Source organism: Phacochoerus africanus, chromosome X (assembly GCF_016906955.1).
Source record: "Phacochoerus africanus isolate WHEZ1 chromosome X, ROS_Pafr_v1, whole genome shotgun sequence".
Classification (NCBI taxonomy): domain Eukaryota; kingdom Metazoa; phylum Chordata; class Mammalia; order Artiodactyla; family Suidae; genus Phacochoerus; species Phacochoerus africanus.
The window spans coordinates 125,316,712-125,335,298 of NC_062560.1; the positions used below are offsets into that span (position 1 = coordinate 125,316,712).

General features: G+C 46.1%; 1 protein-coding gene across 1 annotated transcript in view; it reads left to right on the forward strand.

The window, feature by feature from the left end:
* The window catches only part of AFF2 (ALF transcription elongation factor 2), a 482,556-nt gene extending 467,170 nt beyond the window's left edge, over positions 1 to 15,386 (forward strand). Inside the window, exons 20-21 of the mRNA XM_047764620.1 lie at positions 10,436 to 10,626; positions 15,088 to 15,386. Of these exons, the coding sequence (XP_047620576.1) occupies positions 10,436 to 10,626; positions 15,088 to 15,209 (313 nt within the window). The 3' untranslated portion in view covers positions 15,210 to 15,386. The remainder of the gene's footprint in view (positions 1 to 10,435; positions 10,627 to 15,087) is intronic.
* The last annotated feature ends 3,201 nt before the right edge of the window (positions 15,387 to 18,587 follow it).

Below are 18,587 nucleotides of genomic sequence, written 5' to 3' on the forward strand. Positions count from 1 at the left end.
TGCAACCCTTAAAACCAGTCATGGAAACCACGTCGTAGAGAGTTTAAAAGGGCTGGGCAGCCATCTCAGATGTCACCTGGAGAGAATAAAAAGAGAGAAGTCTAGAAAGGGCATGGAAGTAGGAAAGGCCTTTAGAAGGGGTGTTGCAGTAGACAGGTGGTGGTGGGTGCCACATTGAAAGCATTAGGGGCATTCCCATTGTGGCTCAGCAGTAAAAAATCAAAACTAGTATGCATGAGGATGCAGGTTCAATCCCTGGCCTTACTCCGGAGGTTAAGTATCTGGTGTTGCCATGAGCTGTGGGGTAGGTCACAGATGCGGCTCGGATCCAGCAATGCTGTGGCTGTGGTGTAGGCTGGCAGCTGCAGTTCCAGTTTGACCCCTAGCCTGCGAACTTCCATATACCACACACTCGGCCCTAATATGCAAAAAATTTAAAAAAAAAAAAAACAGAACTGATTTAAATTTAAAAAAAAATAAGAGAGGAAGGCAGGATGGTGGAAGAGTAGGGGGACACGCTCACCCTCTCCCATAAACACACACACAAAAAACCACATCTACAGGTTAAACGACTCGCACAGAACAGCAATTAATCGCTGGCAGAAGAACCTGAACTCCAATAATGGCAAGAATCTCGTGACATAACTGGGTAAAACCAGAGAAAAGAGGAGAGTGAGAGAAGGGGAATCGGGGCTGGGCGGGCACTCCCGAAAGGGAACTGTGGAGGAGAAAGGGATCCCACACCCTGGAAAGTCACCTACTCGACGGAAAGACCAACCGAACCGGAGGGATCTCCAGATGCAAAGAGCGACCCAGTAAGTCTGAGTTCCGAAGAGCAGAGTGAGAACCGAACAGATCATCCGAACTACTGGCACAGTCACCAAAAACTGAGATGCTTGGGCGGGGGCTGGGCACCGAGACCTCGGCTCTGGAGGTTAGTCCCCAGGAACGGGCTGGGGTGGGCGGCATGGAGACTGCTTGGGGGACTAGGAAGCGGTCTGTTGGGTTGGCGGGGCAGAGACTGCCTGGGAGTCTAGAAAGCAGAGCGTCGTGGGTGGAGGGAGCAATATGCTAAGGGCTGGGGAGTGGAAAGCCACATCAGAGGGAACCTGGGAGAAGAGCTGGATCTGCAGGAGAGGCAAGGCGCCAGTGTTGGGGAGGGGAAAGGAGGAGGGGTAGGCCCCCATAGAACACTCCCCACACCACAGCGAGCTCACGTGCCCGCCAGCTATCAGAAAGCTGGGCTTCCCAGTGCATCCACCCTCCCCTATCCCGCACGCGCACATGTGCCGGACCTGAGACTGCCTGCCATCCCGGAGGGCTGGCCTCACCGTTTGCGGGAAGCCAACCACCACAGGGGCTTTCCCTGCCCTGGCCTGCCTGCCCTCTGGAGGGGCTACACCCCCGCGGAGCAGTACCCAGCACCGCCAGCCCCCTGGAAAAGGCCCGCAGCCCAGAAAAGCTAGTACAAGCTCGGCCCAGCCGTGCAAAATCTCCTTCCACTGCGGGGTGACCCTGCCAATTCCAGCTGCCCTGGGGAAGAGCACCATGGGTTCTCAGCAGCCCAGCTAGCTGCTCCAGCCCCCAGGGGGGTGCTGCACTCCCATGGAATAGCTGCCCAGCACTGCCAGCCCCCTGCAAGAGCACCCACAGTCTAGAAAAGCTAGAACAAGCTTGCCCCGGCCGTGCAAAATCTGCCTCCATTCCAAGGCGGTCCTGCCAATTTCAGCTGCCCTGGGGAAGAGCCCCTTGGGTTCTCAGTGGCCCAGCTAGCCACTCCCACCCTCGGGGTTGGGGGGGGGGGTGCTGCACGCCCGTGGAACAGCTGCCCAGCACCACCAGCCACTTGGAAGAGCCCCACAGCCCAAAAACACCAGAGCAAGCTCTACCCGGCCGCATGAAATAGGCTTCCATGTTGGTGCGGACCTTCCAGTCCTATCTGCCCTCAGGAAGTCCTCCTTTGCTTCAGAGAGACCCTGTTAGCCCCGCCCACCCTCAGGAAAAGACACGCTGCCTCAAAGAAGACCAACCAACAATTCCAGCCCTTGGGAAACATTCCATAGCAGTGCCAAGGCAAACCCTGCCCGGCCACAGGGAGTACAACTCCACCAAGAAAAAGAAAACAACAAGCAAGATGAAGAAGCTGAGAAACCACCCCCAGTCAAACCAACAGGAGAACTCACCTAAAGCAGTCAACAATGAAACAGACCTCTGCCGTCTGACAGACCTGAAGTTCAAAAGGGAAATAGTGAAAATACTGAAGGAATTAAGAGAAAATATGAACAGTAATGCAGACACCCTCAGAAAGGAACTAGAAAATATAAGGAGGAGCCAAGAAAAATTAGAACGTTCATTGGCAGAGATACAAACTGAACTAAGGGCAGTAAAAACCAGAATGAATAATGCAGAAGAACGAATCAGTGATATGGAAGATAGAATAATGGAAATCATTCAATCCTGTCAACAGACAGAAAACCGAATCAAAAAACTGGAAAGCAATACAAGAGACCTATGGGATAATATAAAGCAGGCCAATCTATGCATAATAGGAATTCCAGAAGGAGTAGAAAAAGATAAGGGAATGGAAAATATATTTGAAGAAATTATCGATGGAAACTTCCCAAATCTAAAGGATACTGGGTTCAAGATACAAGAAGCACAGAGGGCCCCAAACTGAACCCAAATAGACCCACACCAAGACACATCATAATAAAAATGGCAAAAGTTAGTGATAAAGAGAGGATCCTAAAGGCAGCAAGAGAAAAGCAGAATGTTACCTACAAGGGAACCCCCAATAAGACTATGAGCTGACTTCTCTACAGAAACACTGCAGGCCAGGAGGGAATGGCCAGAGATATTTAGAGTGCTAAAAGGAAAAAAATATGCTACCTAGAATACTCTATCCAGCAAGAATATCATTTAAAATAGAAGGGGAAATAAAAATTTTTTCCAACAAAAGCTAAAAGAATACAGCAATACAAAACCCAGGCTAAAAGAAATATCAAAAGGGCTTCTCTAAACCAAAAAGAAAGGAAGGAAAAGAAAGGGAGGAAAAAGAAAAAAAAAAGAGGAAGAACTAAGATTGAGGAAACCACAATCAGAGAGCAGTCACTCAAATAAGCCAGCATACAGATTTAATCATGAACAGGCCTCAAACAAAATAAAATTAAAAAGAAAAAAGAGTCATCAAAATCATAAAATGTGGGCAAGGGAAGTAAGGAAATAAATAGACCCTTTTTTTGTTTATTTGTCTTAATTTTAGTATAGTAATGAAGTGTTTGAACCTACAGGACCATCAGGCTAAAACACACAATTATAGGAAGGGATTAGCATACTTAAAAAACAGGGAACCCACAAACCAAAACCAAACACTGCATTTACAAAAAATGAAAAAAAAAAAAAAAAACACTCAAGCAGAAAATAATCAGAGACCATCCAACCAAAAAAAAGAAAGGAAGAATGGAGAACCATCAAATCAACTGGAACACAAGGTTTGAAATGGCAATAAATAATCATCTATCAATTATCACCTTAAATGTCAATGGACTGAATGCTCCGATCAAAAGACACAGAGTGGCTGAGTGGATAAAAAAGCAAAAACCTTCAATCTGCTGCCTACAAGAAACTCATCTTAGGACAAAGGACACGTATAGATTGAAAGTGAAGGGGTGGGAAAAAATATTTCATGCCAATAGACATGACAGGGAAGCAGAGTTGCAATAGTCATATCAGACAAAATAGACTTTAAAACAAAAGACATAAAGAAAGACAAAGAAGGACACTATTTAATGATTAAGGGATCCATCCGAGAAGAGGATATTACCATCGTCAACATATATGCTGCAAATACAGGAGCACCCAGATACATACAACAAATATTAACAGACATAAAGGGAGAAATTGATGGGAATACAATCATAGTAGGAGACCTTAATACCCCCCTCACATCAATGGACAGATCCTCTAGACAGAAAACCAATAAAGCAACAGAGATCCTAAAGGAAACAACAGAAAAGTTAGACTTAATTGACATCTTCAGGACACGACATCCAAAAAAAATCAGAATACATGTTCTTCTCAAGTGCACGTGGAACATTCTCAAGAATCGACCCCATATTGGGACACAAAGCTAACCTCAACAAATTTAGGAGCATAGAAATTATTTCAAGTATCTTCTCTGACCACAATGGCATGAAACTAGAAATCAACCACAGGAAAATAAATGAGAAAAAACCTACTACATGGAGACTAAACAACATGCTACTAAAAAACCAATGAGTCAATGAGGAAATCAAGAAGGAAATTAAAAAATACCTTGAGACAAATGATAATGAAGACACAACCTCTCAAAATCTATGGGACGCCGCAAAAGCAGTGCTCAGAGGGAAATTCATAGCGATACAGCCTTCCTCAAAAAAAGAAGAAAGATCTCAAATTGACAACTTAACCCTCCACCTAAACAAATTAAGAAAAGAACAAAAAAGACCTAAAGTCAGCAGAAGGAAGGAAATTATAAAGATCAAAGAGGAAACCAATAAAATAGAGATTCAAAAAACAATAGAGAAAATTAATAAAACCAAGAGCTGGTTCTTTGAAAAGGTAAACAAAATTGACAAACCCCTGGCTAGATTCACTAAGAAGAGGAGAGAAAGAACCCAAATAAACAAAATTAGAAATGAAAAAGGAGAAACCACAATGGATACTGCAGAAATACAAAAAACCATAAGAGAATACTATGAACAACTATATGCCAGCAAATTTGACAATCTGGAAGAAATGGACAATTTCCTAGAATCTTACAGCCTGCCAAAACTGAATCAAGAAGAAACAGACCAACTGAACAGACCGATCACTAGAAATGAAATTGAAGAGGTCATAAAAACACGCCCTACAAATAAAAGTCCAGGACCAGATGGCTTCACAGGCGAATTCTATCAAAAATATAAAGAGGAACTGGTGCCCATCCTCCTTAAACTTTTTCAAGAGGTTGAAGAAGAAGGAATACTCCCAAAGACATTCTATGATGCCACCATCACCCTCATTCCAAAACCAGACAGAGATACCACCAAAAAAGAAAACTATCGCCCAATATCATTGATGAATATAGACGCAAAAATTCTCAACAAAATCTTAGCCAACCGAATCCAACAACATACCAAAAAAATTATACACCATGACCAGGTTGGGGTCATCCCAGGTTCACAAGGATGGTTCAACATACGCAAACCAATCAGCATCATACACCACATTAACAAAAGAAAAGTCAAAAATCATATGATCATCTCAATAGACGTAGAAAAGGCATTTGACAAAGTCCAACATCCATTCATGATCAAGACCCTCGCCAAAGTGGGTATAGAGGGAACATTCCTGAACATAGTCAAAGCCATTTATGATAAACCCACAGCAAATATAATACTCAATGGGGAAAAACTGAAAGCCTTCTCACTCCAATCTGGAACAAGACAGGGATGCCCACTCTCACCACTGCTCTTCAACATAGTTTTGGAAGTCCTGGCCACAGCAATCAGACAAAGAAAAGAAATAAAAGGTATCCAAATAGGAAGAGAAAAAACTGTCACTGTACACAGACGACATGATACTATACATAGAAAACCCTAAGGACTCAACCCAAAAACTACTTGAACTGATTAATAAATTCAGCAAAGTAGTAGGATATAAGATTAACATTCAGAAATCAGTCACATTTCTTTCTTTCTTTCTTTTTTTTTTTTTTTTTTTTTCCTTTTCCAGGGCTGCTTTCCACGGCACATGGAGGGTCCCAGGCTAGGGGTCTAATCGGAGCTGTAGCCACCAGCTTACACCAGAGCCACAGCAACGTTGGATCCGAGCCACATCTGCAATCTAAACCACAGCTCACCGCAACACCGGATCGTTAACCCACTGAGCAAGGGCAGGGATCGAACCCGCAACCTCACGGTTCCTAGTCAGATTCGTTAACCACTGCACCACGACGGGAACTCCTCAGTCACATTTCTGTATACCAACAATGAAATATTAGAAAAGGAATACAAAAATACAATACCTTTTAAAATTGCACCTCACAAAATCAAATACCTCGGAATACACCTGACCAAGGAGGTAAAGGACCTATATGCCGAGAACTATAAAACTTTAATCAAAGAAATTAAAGAAGATGTAAAGAAATGGAAAGATATTCCATGCTCATGGACTGGAAAAACCAATATTGTAAAAATGGCCATGCTACCCAAAGCAATCTACAGATTCAATGCAATCCCTATCAAATTACCCATGACATTTTCCACAGAACTAGAACAAACAATCCAAACATTTATATGGAACCACAAAAGACCCAGAATTGCCAAAGCAATCCTGAGAAACAAAAACCAAGCAAAAACCAAGCAGGAGGCATAACAGCAAAAAAGCCAATCAACCAATGGAAAAAAATGGGCAAAAGACCTGAATAGACTATTCTCCAAGGAAGATATACAGATGGCCAGCAAACACATGAAAAAATGCTCAACATCGCTGATTATAAGAGAAGTGCAAATCAAAACTACCAATGAGACACCACCTCACACCAGTCAGAATGGCCATCATTAATAAGTCCACAAATAACAAGTGCTGGAGGGGCTGTGGAGAAAAGGGAACCCTCCTGCACTGCTGGTGGGAATGTAAGCTGGTACAGCCACTATGGAGAACAGTTTGGAGATACCTTAGAAATCTATACATGGAACTTCCATATGAGCCCACAGTCCCACTCTTGGGAAAATATCTGGACAAAACTCTACTTAAAAGAGACACATGCACCCGCATGTTCATTGCAGCGCTATTCACAACAGCCAGGACATGGAAACAACCCAAATGTCCATCAACAGATGATTGGATTCAGAAGAGGTGGTATATATACACAATGGAATACTACTCAGCCATAAAAAAGAATGACATCATGCCATTTGCAGCAACATGGATGGAACTGGAGACTGTCATCCTGAGTGAAATGAGTCAGAAAGACAAAGACAAATTCCATATGCTATCACTTATAACTGGAATCTAACATCCAGCACAAATGAACATTTCCACAGAAAAGAAAATCATGGAGAACAGACTTGTGGCTGCCCCGGGGGAGAGGGAGGGAGTGGGAGGGATCAGGAGCTTGGGGTTATCGGATACAACTTGGAATGGATTTACAAGGAGATCCTGCTGAGTTGCATCGAGAACTGTCTAGATACTTATATTGCAACAGAACAAAGGGTGGGAAAAAATGTATACATGTAAGAGTAACTTGGTCCCCGTGCTGTACAGTGGGAAAAAAAAATAAAATAAAAAAAAATAAGAGCTAGAAGGGAACAGATATCTCCACTTGTTTGGACATTGGCCAGTAAAAGGAGTCTGGTGGCCACTGGAAGAAGGAACATCTTCATCAAGCCAAACTTGTCACCAAGCTTTGGGAGGGCGGTACCTGTGTGAACATGGGCGGTGCCTGGGGAGGGGGGTAGAAACAAGCCATTGTGGACTCAAGGGTGACGGTCGAGGCAGACACGCACGGCAAGTGAACCCTGTAGCAAGTAGCGGGAGGGTAGGACTTTGAGATAACTTGATGGAATGGAAGGAAAATGGAGTTTGAAGCCAGACAGATCTGGCTTCAAATCCTGGCTCTTTGACACATTTGCTGTGGGGCCCTCAAAAAGGAGCTGAACTTCTCTGAGCCCTTTTGTCATCTGTGAAACAGTGGGGACAGAAACTCACCCACAGAGCTGTCGTGAGCCTTAGAGATAATCCTGGGGAAGCCCAGAGCACTGTGCTTGACACACAGGAACTGGAACAAAGAGGGGCTGCTGCCACTGCCACGTTTTGTGGTCACATTACCTTTTTGAGTTGCAAAACATAAGGGGTCTTGCTCCTAGAAGTCCCCCAACTCTAGGTCTCTACTTCACTTTTGGCACTTGGCCTAGATTGCCAGAAATTAACGCATTCTGCTCCCCCGTTCGACTATTGGCTCTTTTCAATAAGGGGCCCTTCATTCTCTTATTCACCAAATATTTATTGCATTCCTACTGTGCATGAGATGCTCTGCCAGGCACTTGACAAACGTATTCCCTCTCCTTGTGCCCTTGTGCTCTACGTACTTCTTTACTAACTAATCACTGCTCTAACTGGTATTCATTAAGTACATAGCATGTGCATCAGGCACTGTTCCAGATGCTGGGAAAAGCCCTGGATGAAAAAGACAAGGATTCCTGCCCTCCTCAAGGTCATATTCTTTCGGAAGAGGAAGACAGTTAAAAAATATGTCTATGCATCAAAAAAAAAAAAAAAGTCTATGCAAGATGATAAATGTCATAGAGAAAATTGAAACAAGGCAGGCAGATAGAAAGGGCTGCTGGGCTTGGGCAAGGAAGAGCTTGAGTCCCAGGAACAGCAGGACGTGGCGGTGGCTGGGATGCGAGGGAGGATGGCGGGGGTCCAGGCTGCTCGTGGCGTGGGCGGTGGGAGGCCTGTGTTGGTGTGTGCACACACGTGGCCACGTGCCGCAGACGTGTGAAGAGAACAAGATCTGCAAGCAGACCCACAGAAGGGGGACAGAAGGCCAAAGCCCCAGCAGGATGAGCGTGGCGACAGCCCTCTTTTAGCCGGAGGCACGATGTCTTGGGCGCGTCTTGATTTATTTCAGGAGCACAATGCAGTGTGCAGGGTGCGCAGACATGCTCTGCGGGGAAGTCAGCCCACAGAGCCTCGTGTGAGGTCAGTCATGACGAAAAGCGAACCCGTGCCCTCGCCCTCCTTGCCTCCACCACTGATTATTTAAAAGAAAGCCCCTCAATAGCACTCCTATGCTATAAACTGAAAAGGCCCTTTCAGGATGTACGAGGCGAACAGAGGTGATTTGTTTCCCCCTGTGACTTCTGGACATGATGGGAAAGCCTTGAATCCAGCCTTTTCTCGCAGTCCAGGAAAGGCCCAGCGAGGGGAGGGAGCCCAGACGCACACGGCTAGAGTCCCGATCCCTGGGATTCCAGAACTTTCCCAGCACCACACTGCCCCCCGCCCCAGCATTTGTGACACTGACAGCTGTGCAATTTTCTCTAGAGATTACAAATGAGGACATACTACTTTCTTGCCGTAAATTGACATTTAAGAGTTAAGGACCACCACCGGGGGAAAGACTAGAAAATAGCATTTGCAACCTGCCCCCACAAAGAAATCCAGCATTCACTGCTTTTTTTTTTTTTTTTTTTTTTTTGCTAATCCTTCTGTGCCCAGGTCCTGAGCTTAGCCACATCCCTGACCTCACCCTGCCTTGGAAAGAAATATTTCCATCACGAAGTGTCAAAATACTTCATAAATTATGAACGGCAGGAAAAGCTTTACACCCTCTTACACCAGACAATGTTCAATTGTAATAAAATGGTGCCATTTGACTGGGCAATTGCTCAAAGACCAGCTGAAGGAGGACACGGGGGCCAGGGGTGTGTATAGATCCTGCTCGTGGCCACAGGCCACCAGCCAGCCTTCCGGACTGTCCCTGGCCTACGTCCAAACCCTCCCTGCGATGTGCAGCCAAGAGGCCACTCCTTGTTGCTGGTATTAAAGAGTTACATAAAAATCTACCACCAAACAGCGGCACTGCCCAAAGCAGGAACTCCAGAGACTTCTCTTTCTAAACCTGTGTGCAGGTGAACCGGCAGCAATTAACAGCCATCTTATAGCATGTCTTAAAGAATCCTGAAGAGATATTCAGAATCTTGCTTTTTCCAGCCTCCCTAATACTGCTCCTTGGGGGGCTTTTAAGAATTGCACTTTGCTTATTGTGGCAACTGTATTTGGAGCAAACTGTCATTGTGGTTGCCACAAAACACTTTGATAATCGACCAATATTGCACATCAAGTCTTTTCTAACTGCCAGTATCCATTCTGGCAGCAGGTAGAGAAATCATCATTGCTCTGAGCTGATTCTGTCTCTGGACCATCAGAAGACTTGTTATACGTATTCCAAGTAAGAGCTACATTTGCGGGTAGAATTACTGCCAGGGAAAGATTCACCCAGCTCTCTCAGGTATTTTAAAACAAAGTAGAGACGTGCATGGAGGCATCGGTGGTCGCCAAAGGCAGTCAGACTTCAGTGTTTAACGTTAGAAAAGGAGAAGGATGCTCGTTCGACTGCCTGGCACTGTAGCCCTGTGGGGGTGGGTCTCATCAGGCAGGAACAGGGCGATGATGAGCTCGGTCTACAGTGGAGCCTCTGGAGAAAGCTACTGTGTTGGCAAAAGCCATAGGATGTCCTTCGAGAAGAGTCAGTAGGATTCCAGAGCGAGCTTCATATATGTTCACCATGCTAAACCTCACTGTGGCAAACCGTGTCCTCAAGCGGTCCCATGATGAGGGGGGCCCAGAATGCCACTGTCACTCTTCGCGAGCAACCTAACAAGACCTGTCTCTCCCCATTCCCCAGGAACACTCCGTCCCCAGTGTCTCTCAACAACGTCTCTCCCATCAATGCAATGGGGAACTGTAACAACGGCCCAGTCACCATCCCCCAGCGCATTCACCACATGGCCGCCAGCCACGTCAACATCACTAGCAACGTGCTCCGGGGCTACGAACACTGGGACATGGCCGACAAACTGACGAGAGAGAACAGAGGTATGCCTGTCTGCTCGTCGTACTGCCCACAGGCCGTGGTAGAGTCAGCTTGCTTTGGAGAGCTTGAGTTTTCCACAGTGGCCTCCTCTCCCGTCTGATTTCCAGAGCGAGATGAGGCGGAAAGGGGGCGGCTCAGGGCTGAGCCAGAGACCAGTTGTGCTGAGAGAGTGAGAAAGGCCTAGGACTAAACTCTCCTTGAAAGCTTAAAGTAATTTGTGAACTATCATGTATTGGCAAATGTCTGTTTCAGATTTTCATTTCAATGGTAAGGATCACAGAGAAACGGCAAAGGAGAAAAAGAATGACTCGCAAGTGAATTAGGAATGATGCACCATCGCCTTTTGGGTGGGTGGGTGGGGTTGAAGTAAGGCCTTCTGCCTTCATCAGTTCCAGTGAACACACAATAGTGTGGTTTGTATTCCGAATCAAAGGCGAGGGCGCAGCTCCTGTCCTCCACACGGACACCGGGGATGAAGGGTCGGGGTCCCGATGGTGGGAACACGTGAGGTTTACTACCAAACACAGGCAAGGAGGCCCCTGCTTCACCAGAGAGGGAGTCAGTGGTCCTTGACTACACATGCTGCTAGCTGTTGCATAGGTCTCCCCCCTGCCCACCCAGTCTTCACAGTCTTAACGAAGGTGCGCAGTTTAAATAAAGCCTGCTTTTGTTCTGGCCATTCATTTGCCTTGGCTGATTTGGGCCCAGCTCTCAGCGATAGATGCGCTCTAGTCAAGGTGGGGACAGACGTGGGTCTTTCGGAATCAGGCTGCAAAGAGGTGACCCCCCGGTTTAGAGTAGTTGAAACATCTGGCCAGGTCCAGGCAGGAACTAGCATCCTTCACCAGCCCATGGCTCCTGCTGGGGCAGGATGTGGTACAAGTGGCACGGAGTGGGCTCGGGTCCTAAGCACTATCAGGGCTTTCTTGGAATCAGGTTGGGACTACAGGCCACATAGATGTACATGGAAGTTCCCATGGATTTGCCCCAGAAGGGCTTCCTGGCCCCTCCTCCTCCCCGCGACATTGCTGAGCAGGTGGGGAAACAGTCCCACAGAAGTAGGAAGGTGCAGATTTTGAAGCCTAATCATTTAAGCTTGAGGCCTGGCAGGCACTGGCTGGGTGACCTCAGGCAAGTTAGTTAAATCTATGAGTTCCTCCCAAGCTTCCTTCTCTATAATAATAGGCATAATAATAATAATAGGATGATGATGAAACTACCCACAAGGATGGTAGAGATGGGTGAAATAAAGTAATATGTGTAAAGCCACCAGCATAAAATGTCAGGTGCAAGGCAGAGATCCTACAAATATTTATTTCTCTTTCCTGCTACGTAGGGTTACGTATCTACGTAATTCAAAGACTCTGTGGCTCTCAAAGCATATTCCATAATTTGGGACTTCAACCCTCAACCCAGCTATAAACTTACACTGACTCCAGGGGCTATTTGAATGTCTTGGTTATGTGTGTTCACGCAGCAATTTCCATATACCAGGCACTGTACTATTTGTTTTATCATCTCTTGTCTCATTTAACCCCACTTCCTAGATGTAGAAACTGGGGCTCGATGAGGTTAAGAAATTCACCCATGATATCACAGCTCATAATACTGAAAACAGGAAGTGAACCTACAACTGTCTGATTCCAGAGTCTGAACTTGTAACCTATAGGAGGCGCTGCCCATCTCGAGGGCGAGATTAATAATACGTCCTCAGAACCCTTCAGTGAGCTCTGTCCTCAGCTTCCTGAGTAACAGGCAGTTCTTGCCCACCCTCTGGAGCTTTTGGAACTCCAAAGACAACTGGCCTGGATAGCCACGCTGATCCAAGGGTTCTAGAACTGCTAATGAAGGCATAAGCATCTTAAGACTGGCCTAGCTTGTCTGCCTCTACCCTTGTCTGTCTTATTTTGTATCAGTAACCAGAGGGCAATTCAATACTTATGGATTTCCTTCATAATTGCATCCATTTTCAAAATCTGTTAAAGTAACTCCTTCTAAATTCAGGGCAGAACTTTCCAGAAGCAGTGTAGTCACCATGCTGCTGTTTGAGTGGCCTGGCACTCATCTTGTCCTCAGCAGAGTGTGAGAGTTAAATTCCCCACCTAATACTAAATCAAAGGACCCCGTCACTCTAGCAGCCAGAAGAAGATGCATGTTGCTGGGGTCACTGTGGGGCCGTCCAGTGGACTGCGTGAAGGTCCTACTTTGGAATCTCCTGTTTGATGCCTTGAGTTTCACACATCTGTCATTTCTGAGCTGCTTAGAGCTGGGGACTCTTCCCACATCTGTCTCGTCCCCCAGCAAATGGGGGAATTGAGGAGCTCCCATTTGGACTGGTACTCCGCCTCCTACTGGCGACAGCCATGTACTTGCACCTTTCCCACCCAATCACGCAGTGGAAATGGTCAAGGTTGGCTGTCCGGGTGGAAGGTCTCCACCCCACCCCACGTCTGCCTGCCTGTGCAGCGGCAGATGGCTTATTGCAGGAGATTCTAGGGCTAAAATGGACCAGTGGGGGTGATTCTGCCCTCTGGCCTTTGTTGTAGAAGCCCAGTTCCTTACCTTCCCAGCTACTTACTAAAAAGGCAACCTGGGGAGCGTTAAGAATGCCTCCACGGGTGTTGTACAGCATACCCAGGGGACATCCCAGCTCATGTGTGGCTCACAGTCACTCAACAACGACTGGGTCCTTTAACATTCCCCTTAATATTCCGTTACAGAAGAAAGTATTTTCGATGCCACAAATATTTTACTCTTTTATCGCAGAAATGACTTTACTGCATAGTACAGGTTAAAAAGTATCACATCATCAAATGAAGGGGATACGTGGAGAACGAGCCCATATGTTATACATACTGCGAAGAATAAATGCATTGTTTAGTGAAATACCATCTGCTGGGCAGGCAAGCACACAGAACCCATGCATGGAAATTGCTTTCTAAGAAGGCAGGAGAGCACCCCGACCACTTGCAGGTAGTCTCCAGCGCCTCTCCCCGCCCCCAAAAGATTCCTTAACTCCCTCAGCACAGGCGTAATTTCCTCGTGGCTGAGGCTGCCTCCTTTGTCGGACGCTAATGAAGGGGCTGTCTAAGAACCCTCTCCCAACCAAGACCCGTGCTGTGCCAGACACATCGGTTCAGACGGGAATAGGGGAAGCCCAGCTAGTTTCAGGACATCCTGTAGTTTCCCCACACACCCCTACCCTGCCCCAAGGCAAAGAGTCTAAGACTCTGGTCCTGCTGCTTATTTAGTAGGTGGCCTCGGCGCCGTTCCTTCAAATCAGCTGGAGGGGCATCGGCCAGGCAGTCTTACCATCCGTGTCCCAGGGGGCAGGGGGATGTGCTATGTGACAGATATTTACAAGCCGTCTTCCTTCACTAAAGGAATAACATTTACCAAATCAGATGCCTCCTGGACATTGATTTGGCCTTAGATGCTGAGGGCTCGAATGGCTGTCCAGGCTCACTGGCTAGAACTGCATCCAGCCAAGAAATGTCAGTAAACTTAGTTCATTTAGACAAAAGGAAAAGAGACTATCTCCATTTCAAGAACACATAGAATGAAAAACAACTTGGTATCATATAGACCATGGCTCCCTACCACTTTATGTATAAGGACCCTTTTCTAAATATAAACGTAAAATATATAAGAATATAAATTCAGGAGTTGCCATCGTGGCTCAGCGGCTAACGAACCCAGCTAACATCCATGAGGATGCGGGTTCGATCCCTGGCCTCACGCAGTGGGTTAAGGATCCGGTGTTGCCATGAGCTGTGGTGTAGGTCGCAGACACGGCTTGGATCTGGCATGGCTGTGGCTGTGGCTGTGGCGGGCAGCCACAGCTCTGATTCCCCCCCCCCCCCCCGCCCCAGCCTGGGAACCTCCATATGTCTCAGGTGCGGCTCTAAAAAGACAAAAAAAAAAAAAAAAAAGAATATAATTTCAATATATTATGCAAAATATATTTAAATACATTTTATTTTAGATACATAATTCTATGTGGATATTTTCAATATATAAATGCTATGTGTATATAAATATATACAAAGAGATTTTTATCTGTAATATATGCATAGTGTGATATATATGCATATGTGTGTGCTGTGGCTTGTGATGTACTTTTAGAATCTGCTGTCTGAGAAAGTAGATCGTGATTGGAAAAAAACTTACTATGAATTAACATATTTAAATGAATGTGTGTTTTAATCAATCACAAGCACACCGGCAGACATCATTCTCACTGTGGAAGCTGGCGAGCTAACTAAAGGTTAAAGCAACAGTCCTTAATATACATAGGGGGTTTTGGCCACGTAGTAGGTACTCTGCACATCTTTGTCGAATGAATGAATGATGTTTCCAGTGCCCGTGGGGTTGTGGTGTTGCCTGGAGGCAGCTTAAGCCATCTGCTGCCCATGGCCACGTTATCAGTTAAAGGCTTGACCGAGGTCTGCTCTGATTTTCAGAATTCTTTGGCGACCTGGACACGCTGATGGGGCCTCTGACCCAGCACAGCAGCATGACCAATCTCGTCCGCTACGTTCGCCAGGGACTGTGCTGGCTGCGCATCGATGCCCATTTGTTGTAGTGGGTGCCCTCCCATCTCCAGCATCACCGCCGCATCCCTCTACTTCTCCCAGGGCACCGATGGTCACTGGTGGAACTCCACTCATCTGGGAAAGTTCTCTCTGATTCAGTTTGTTTTTACGCTTCTTTTGATATCTGTGAAAAATGGAAGTCCTTGTAAGTGGACACTACACCTTGAGAGCAGTGTATCGTTTATCACTTAGTCCTTTTTCAGTATTTTATATGCATTTCTCAGGCCCCACCATCCGTCTGTGCTTGATGGAATGATCCAGTCCCCACAGTATTGTTTTAGGGCCACACTACCCCAAACAAAGGATGGAAAGCAATTGGGATAACAGGTTCCTGACAAGTGAAATGAAATGTCATCTATATAGATATACATGTCCTATGTCATACAGATGTACCTATGTGAACACAAAGAGAGGACCTGCAAAGATTCAAATACGCAGCGGTAGCCATTCCCCAAACCAGAATGTGTTTCAGAATCCTTTGTTAAACATTTGTGGTGCGCAGACTCAGTTTTCAGATGAGAATCTTCATTGCCAAAGCCCACTGGTTAGCTGCTGTAGCAACATCAGAAAATCAAGAGTATTCAGAAAGTTAACGAGCACAGCGATGCCGGGGGACTTTTGAGTTCGCCTACCTTTCCCGATTCCCTGTTCAAAAAACGTCAATGAGGAGAAGGAGTGGCAACAGTTATTTTGACAACCTCAAGGCATCAGCTGGCATAAATATTTTGGAACCCCATGATGTGAAGTGTCAGTCCGCACTGGGATTCTCTTCTGTCAAGCTCTCCTTTTGAGGGCAGTTCAGTTGGCTCACGTCCCAGGAGCCAAAAGGCCACACTCCAGTTGTAGAGATGAGAGACAGGAGGGGTTGGGCAGTGGTTCCAAGAATCCACACCTGGGAGGACCTTTTTTATTGTCTTTTGCTCAAATCTCTGGGAACAAGAGTGGTTGTCACTGACTACAAGTAATAATATACAGTTTGCTTTCCTAGTGGCTTTAAAATCTGGACTTCCCCAGTTATCCACATTTTCTATTTTACAAGGTTTCTTTTTTGCTTCTTTCTTTTTTCTTTTGCCGTTCTTTTCCTTTTCTCTTTCTTTTCTTTATCTTTTCTTTTTTTTTTTTTTTGGCTCATTAGCTTTTGACTGAAATACAATCACCAATTTTATTCAAGTCTATATTAGCATGAATTGCTTCCATGAACATCCCAAAGAAATTTCCAAGTTCGCTAAGTAGCAGCTAGCCTTTTAACACAAAATGAGTCTTGGGGTAACCTTTCACCCTAGGGTGGCTTTGAAAGAGCTCTGAAGATGGGGACCAGGTCACCTGATTTGGAGATATTTCTACGTCAGGTGCGACTATCCCCACCCCTTCTGATCCTCTGCATTCATTCAACATCCCTAAACATGACCATGTAAATATCATCTTCGGTGTTCCAGCTCACTAGAAGAATCCCCCACCTGTGGTAAAAAACTGTCCATACGTTAGTTCCTTATAATTACCTGCCGGTATCTTAATTCCACATAGCCTTTAATCTGCTGAGTTATTGGATTCTGTCCACTGACTTATGACCAGATCAATAATAGATACATGCACATGAAAGATGCAAACTTGTATGATTTTTAAAACAAGTCGTGCAAGTCTGTGATGAAAGGAACAGCAAGGGATTGCTCCGCACTCGCATTGGCAAGGTTAGCTATATCCCCAGTTGCAAAGAGCCAGACTTGAGCTCAGCTCCGGTCGTCTTTGAGTTTAAGGCCCTTTGTTGCACAACAAGGCTGCGGAAGTTGCGCGCCAGTGGCTGAGGCCACGTGGTGAAGACGGCGGCAGGGAGCGTCCCAGCCGCTGAACCCGGGGCTTTTCACGCTCCTGGTGTGGCTGAGCTGGGCGTTCGCAGTCTCAGCACCAACCCTCACACATGCAGACACACACAGAGACAAAACGCAACCTGAGAGGATCTTTTCTGAGCCTCTTAAGCGAGGAAAACAATCCTATGAAAGACTCCAAACACCCAAGGTGGGTGTCACCTATACAAATGAACCTGATGGCTTTGCAGTGACTCCCAAGTTCTCTGTTTGTTTTCCACAGCTTACCAGGTAGCGTGCCTGACTCTTACTATGTAATGAATCCCACTGGCTTGACTTGTAAGTTCAACCTAGACCACAGTCCTAGACCATCCTGGATTTAGGAGTAGATTCTTCCTGAAATCCCGGCTCCGGAAACTAGACATTCGTGTGCTAGGGGCAGTTTCCCAGGGAAACAAGCCTATCGCCCCAGGAGTGAAAGCCTTGTAGCTCTAGTTTCCGAGAGTCATTATATCTACATCACCTACAACAGAGAGGCAGCAGAGAATCCTGCTTGCTGCCTGATGTGTCACCTCTGGTGGCTGAGCGTGACGCGTGTGCCAGCGCAGCAGCACCACGGTCAAACCTGACAGTCGAGCTCAGGATCACCACCTGCTTATTTAGCAGACCCATTTGTAAAGCAGCTTAGGAACCAATTAAACATGGAGGAGGAATTGCCTTCCCATCCCTGGAGATGAGACGTCTTTCAGTCGCGTGAGTAAGGATTGGGGCTGTGTTCTGGGCACTCTCTCTCCATCACACTGTAAATGGTGATGTGTGTCGTGGGTGTGATGCTCTTGGAAGGATGGAGGTGTTTTTGGTCGAGTGAATCTCGTCAGTGTACCGGTTTGTGGGAGGGATACAAGACAGGCGGATGGCAGCGAGAGATCCTGCCCCGAGACCTTGACGGAGGCTTGGTGAGACGCATCTCAATAAGCACGTGGAGCTAGGGTCACGGGCAGAGTAAGGGGCAGCTCCTCCTGCCTCGTGACCCGAGTAGGGCCACCACTATGCCTTCGCTTGTCACCCAAGCTCCAACCACAGAGGATTTGACAAGTTTGTGTTCTGATGTTGGCTTGGCTTTGTATTTTAATTAACTTTGGATTTTTTAGTGGTTTTGTCATATTATTGTCTGAGTTTGGTAGGTAGGATTAATTTGAAAAGGGTATACTAGTGTGGTCCTCGGGGTAGAATTTAGCCGTGAGCATGTTGTTAGCCAGCCTGTAGACTGTTAATTACTTAATAATCTCATTGGGAAAATACTAGTAGTTTTATATTTGGATGGCATAATTGGAAAAGCAGATTAGCTGCTGCTAACTCTGCAAAGACTTGTGGTTGGGATGCCTTTTTTCCCATGTAATGACATAAAACAAGATTCAAACCTTCAGTCAAGAACCAAGTTGCTAAACGGGAAGCTGTTGGCCAACATGCGTTGTGTTGAGTTTCCAAATGGATGGATTGGCATTTGGCCAAACTCTTGCTAGATGCGTTGGATTGGGTCTTCATGGGAAAGGGACTGGTTCTCTC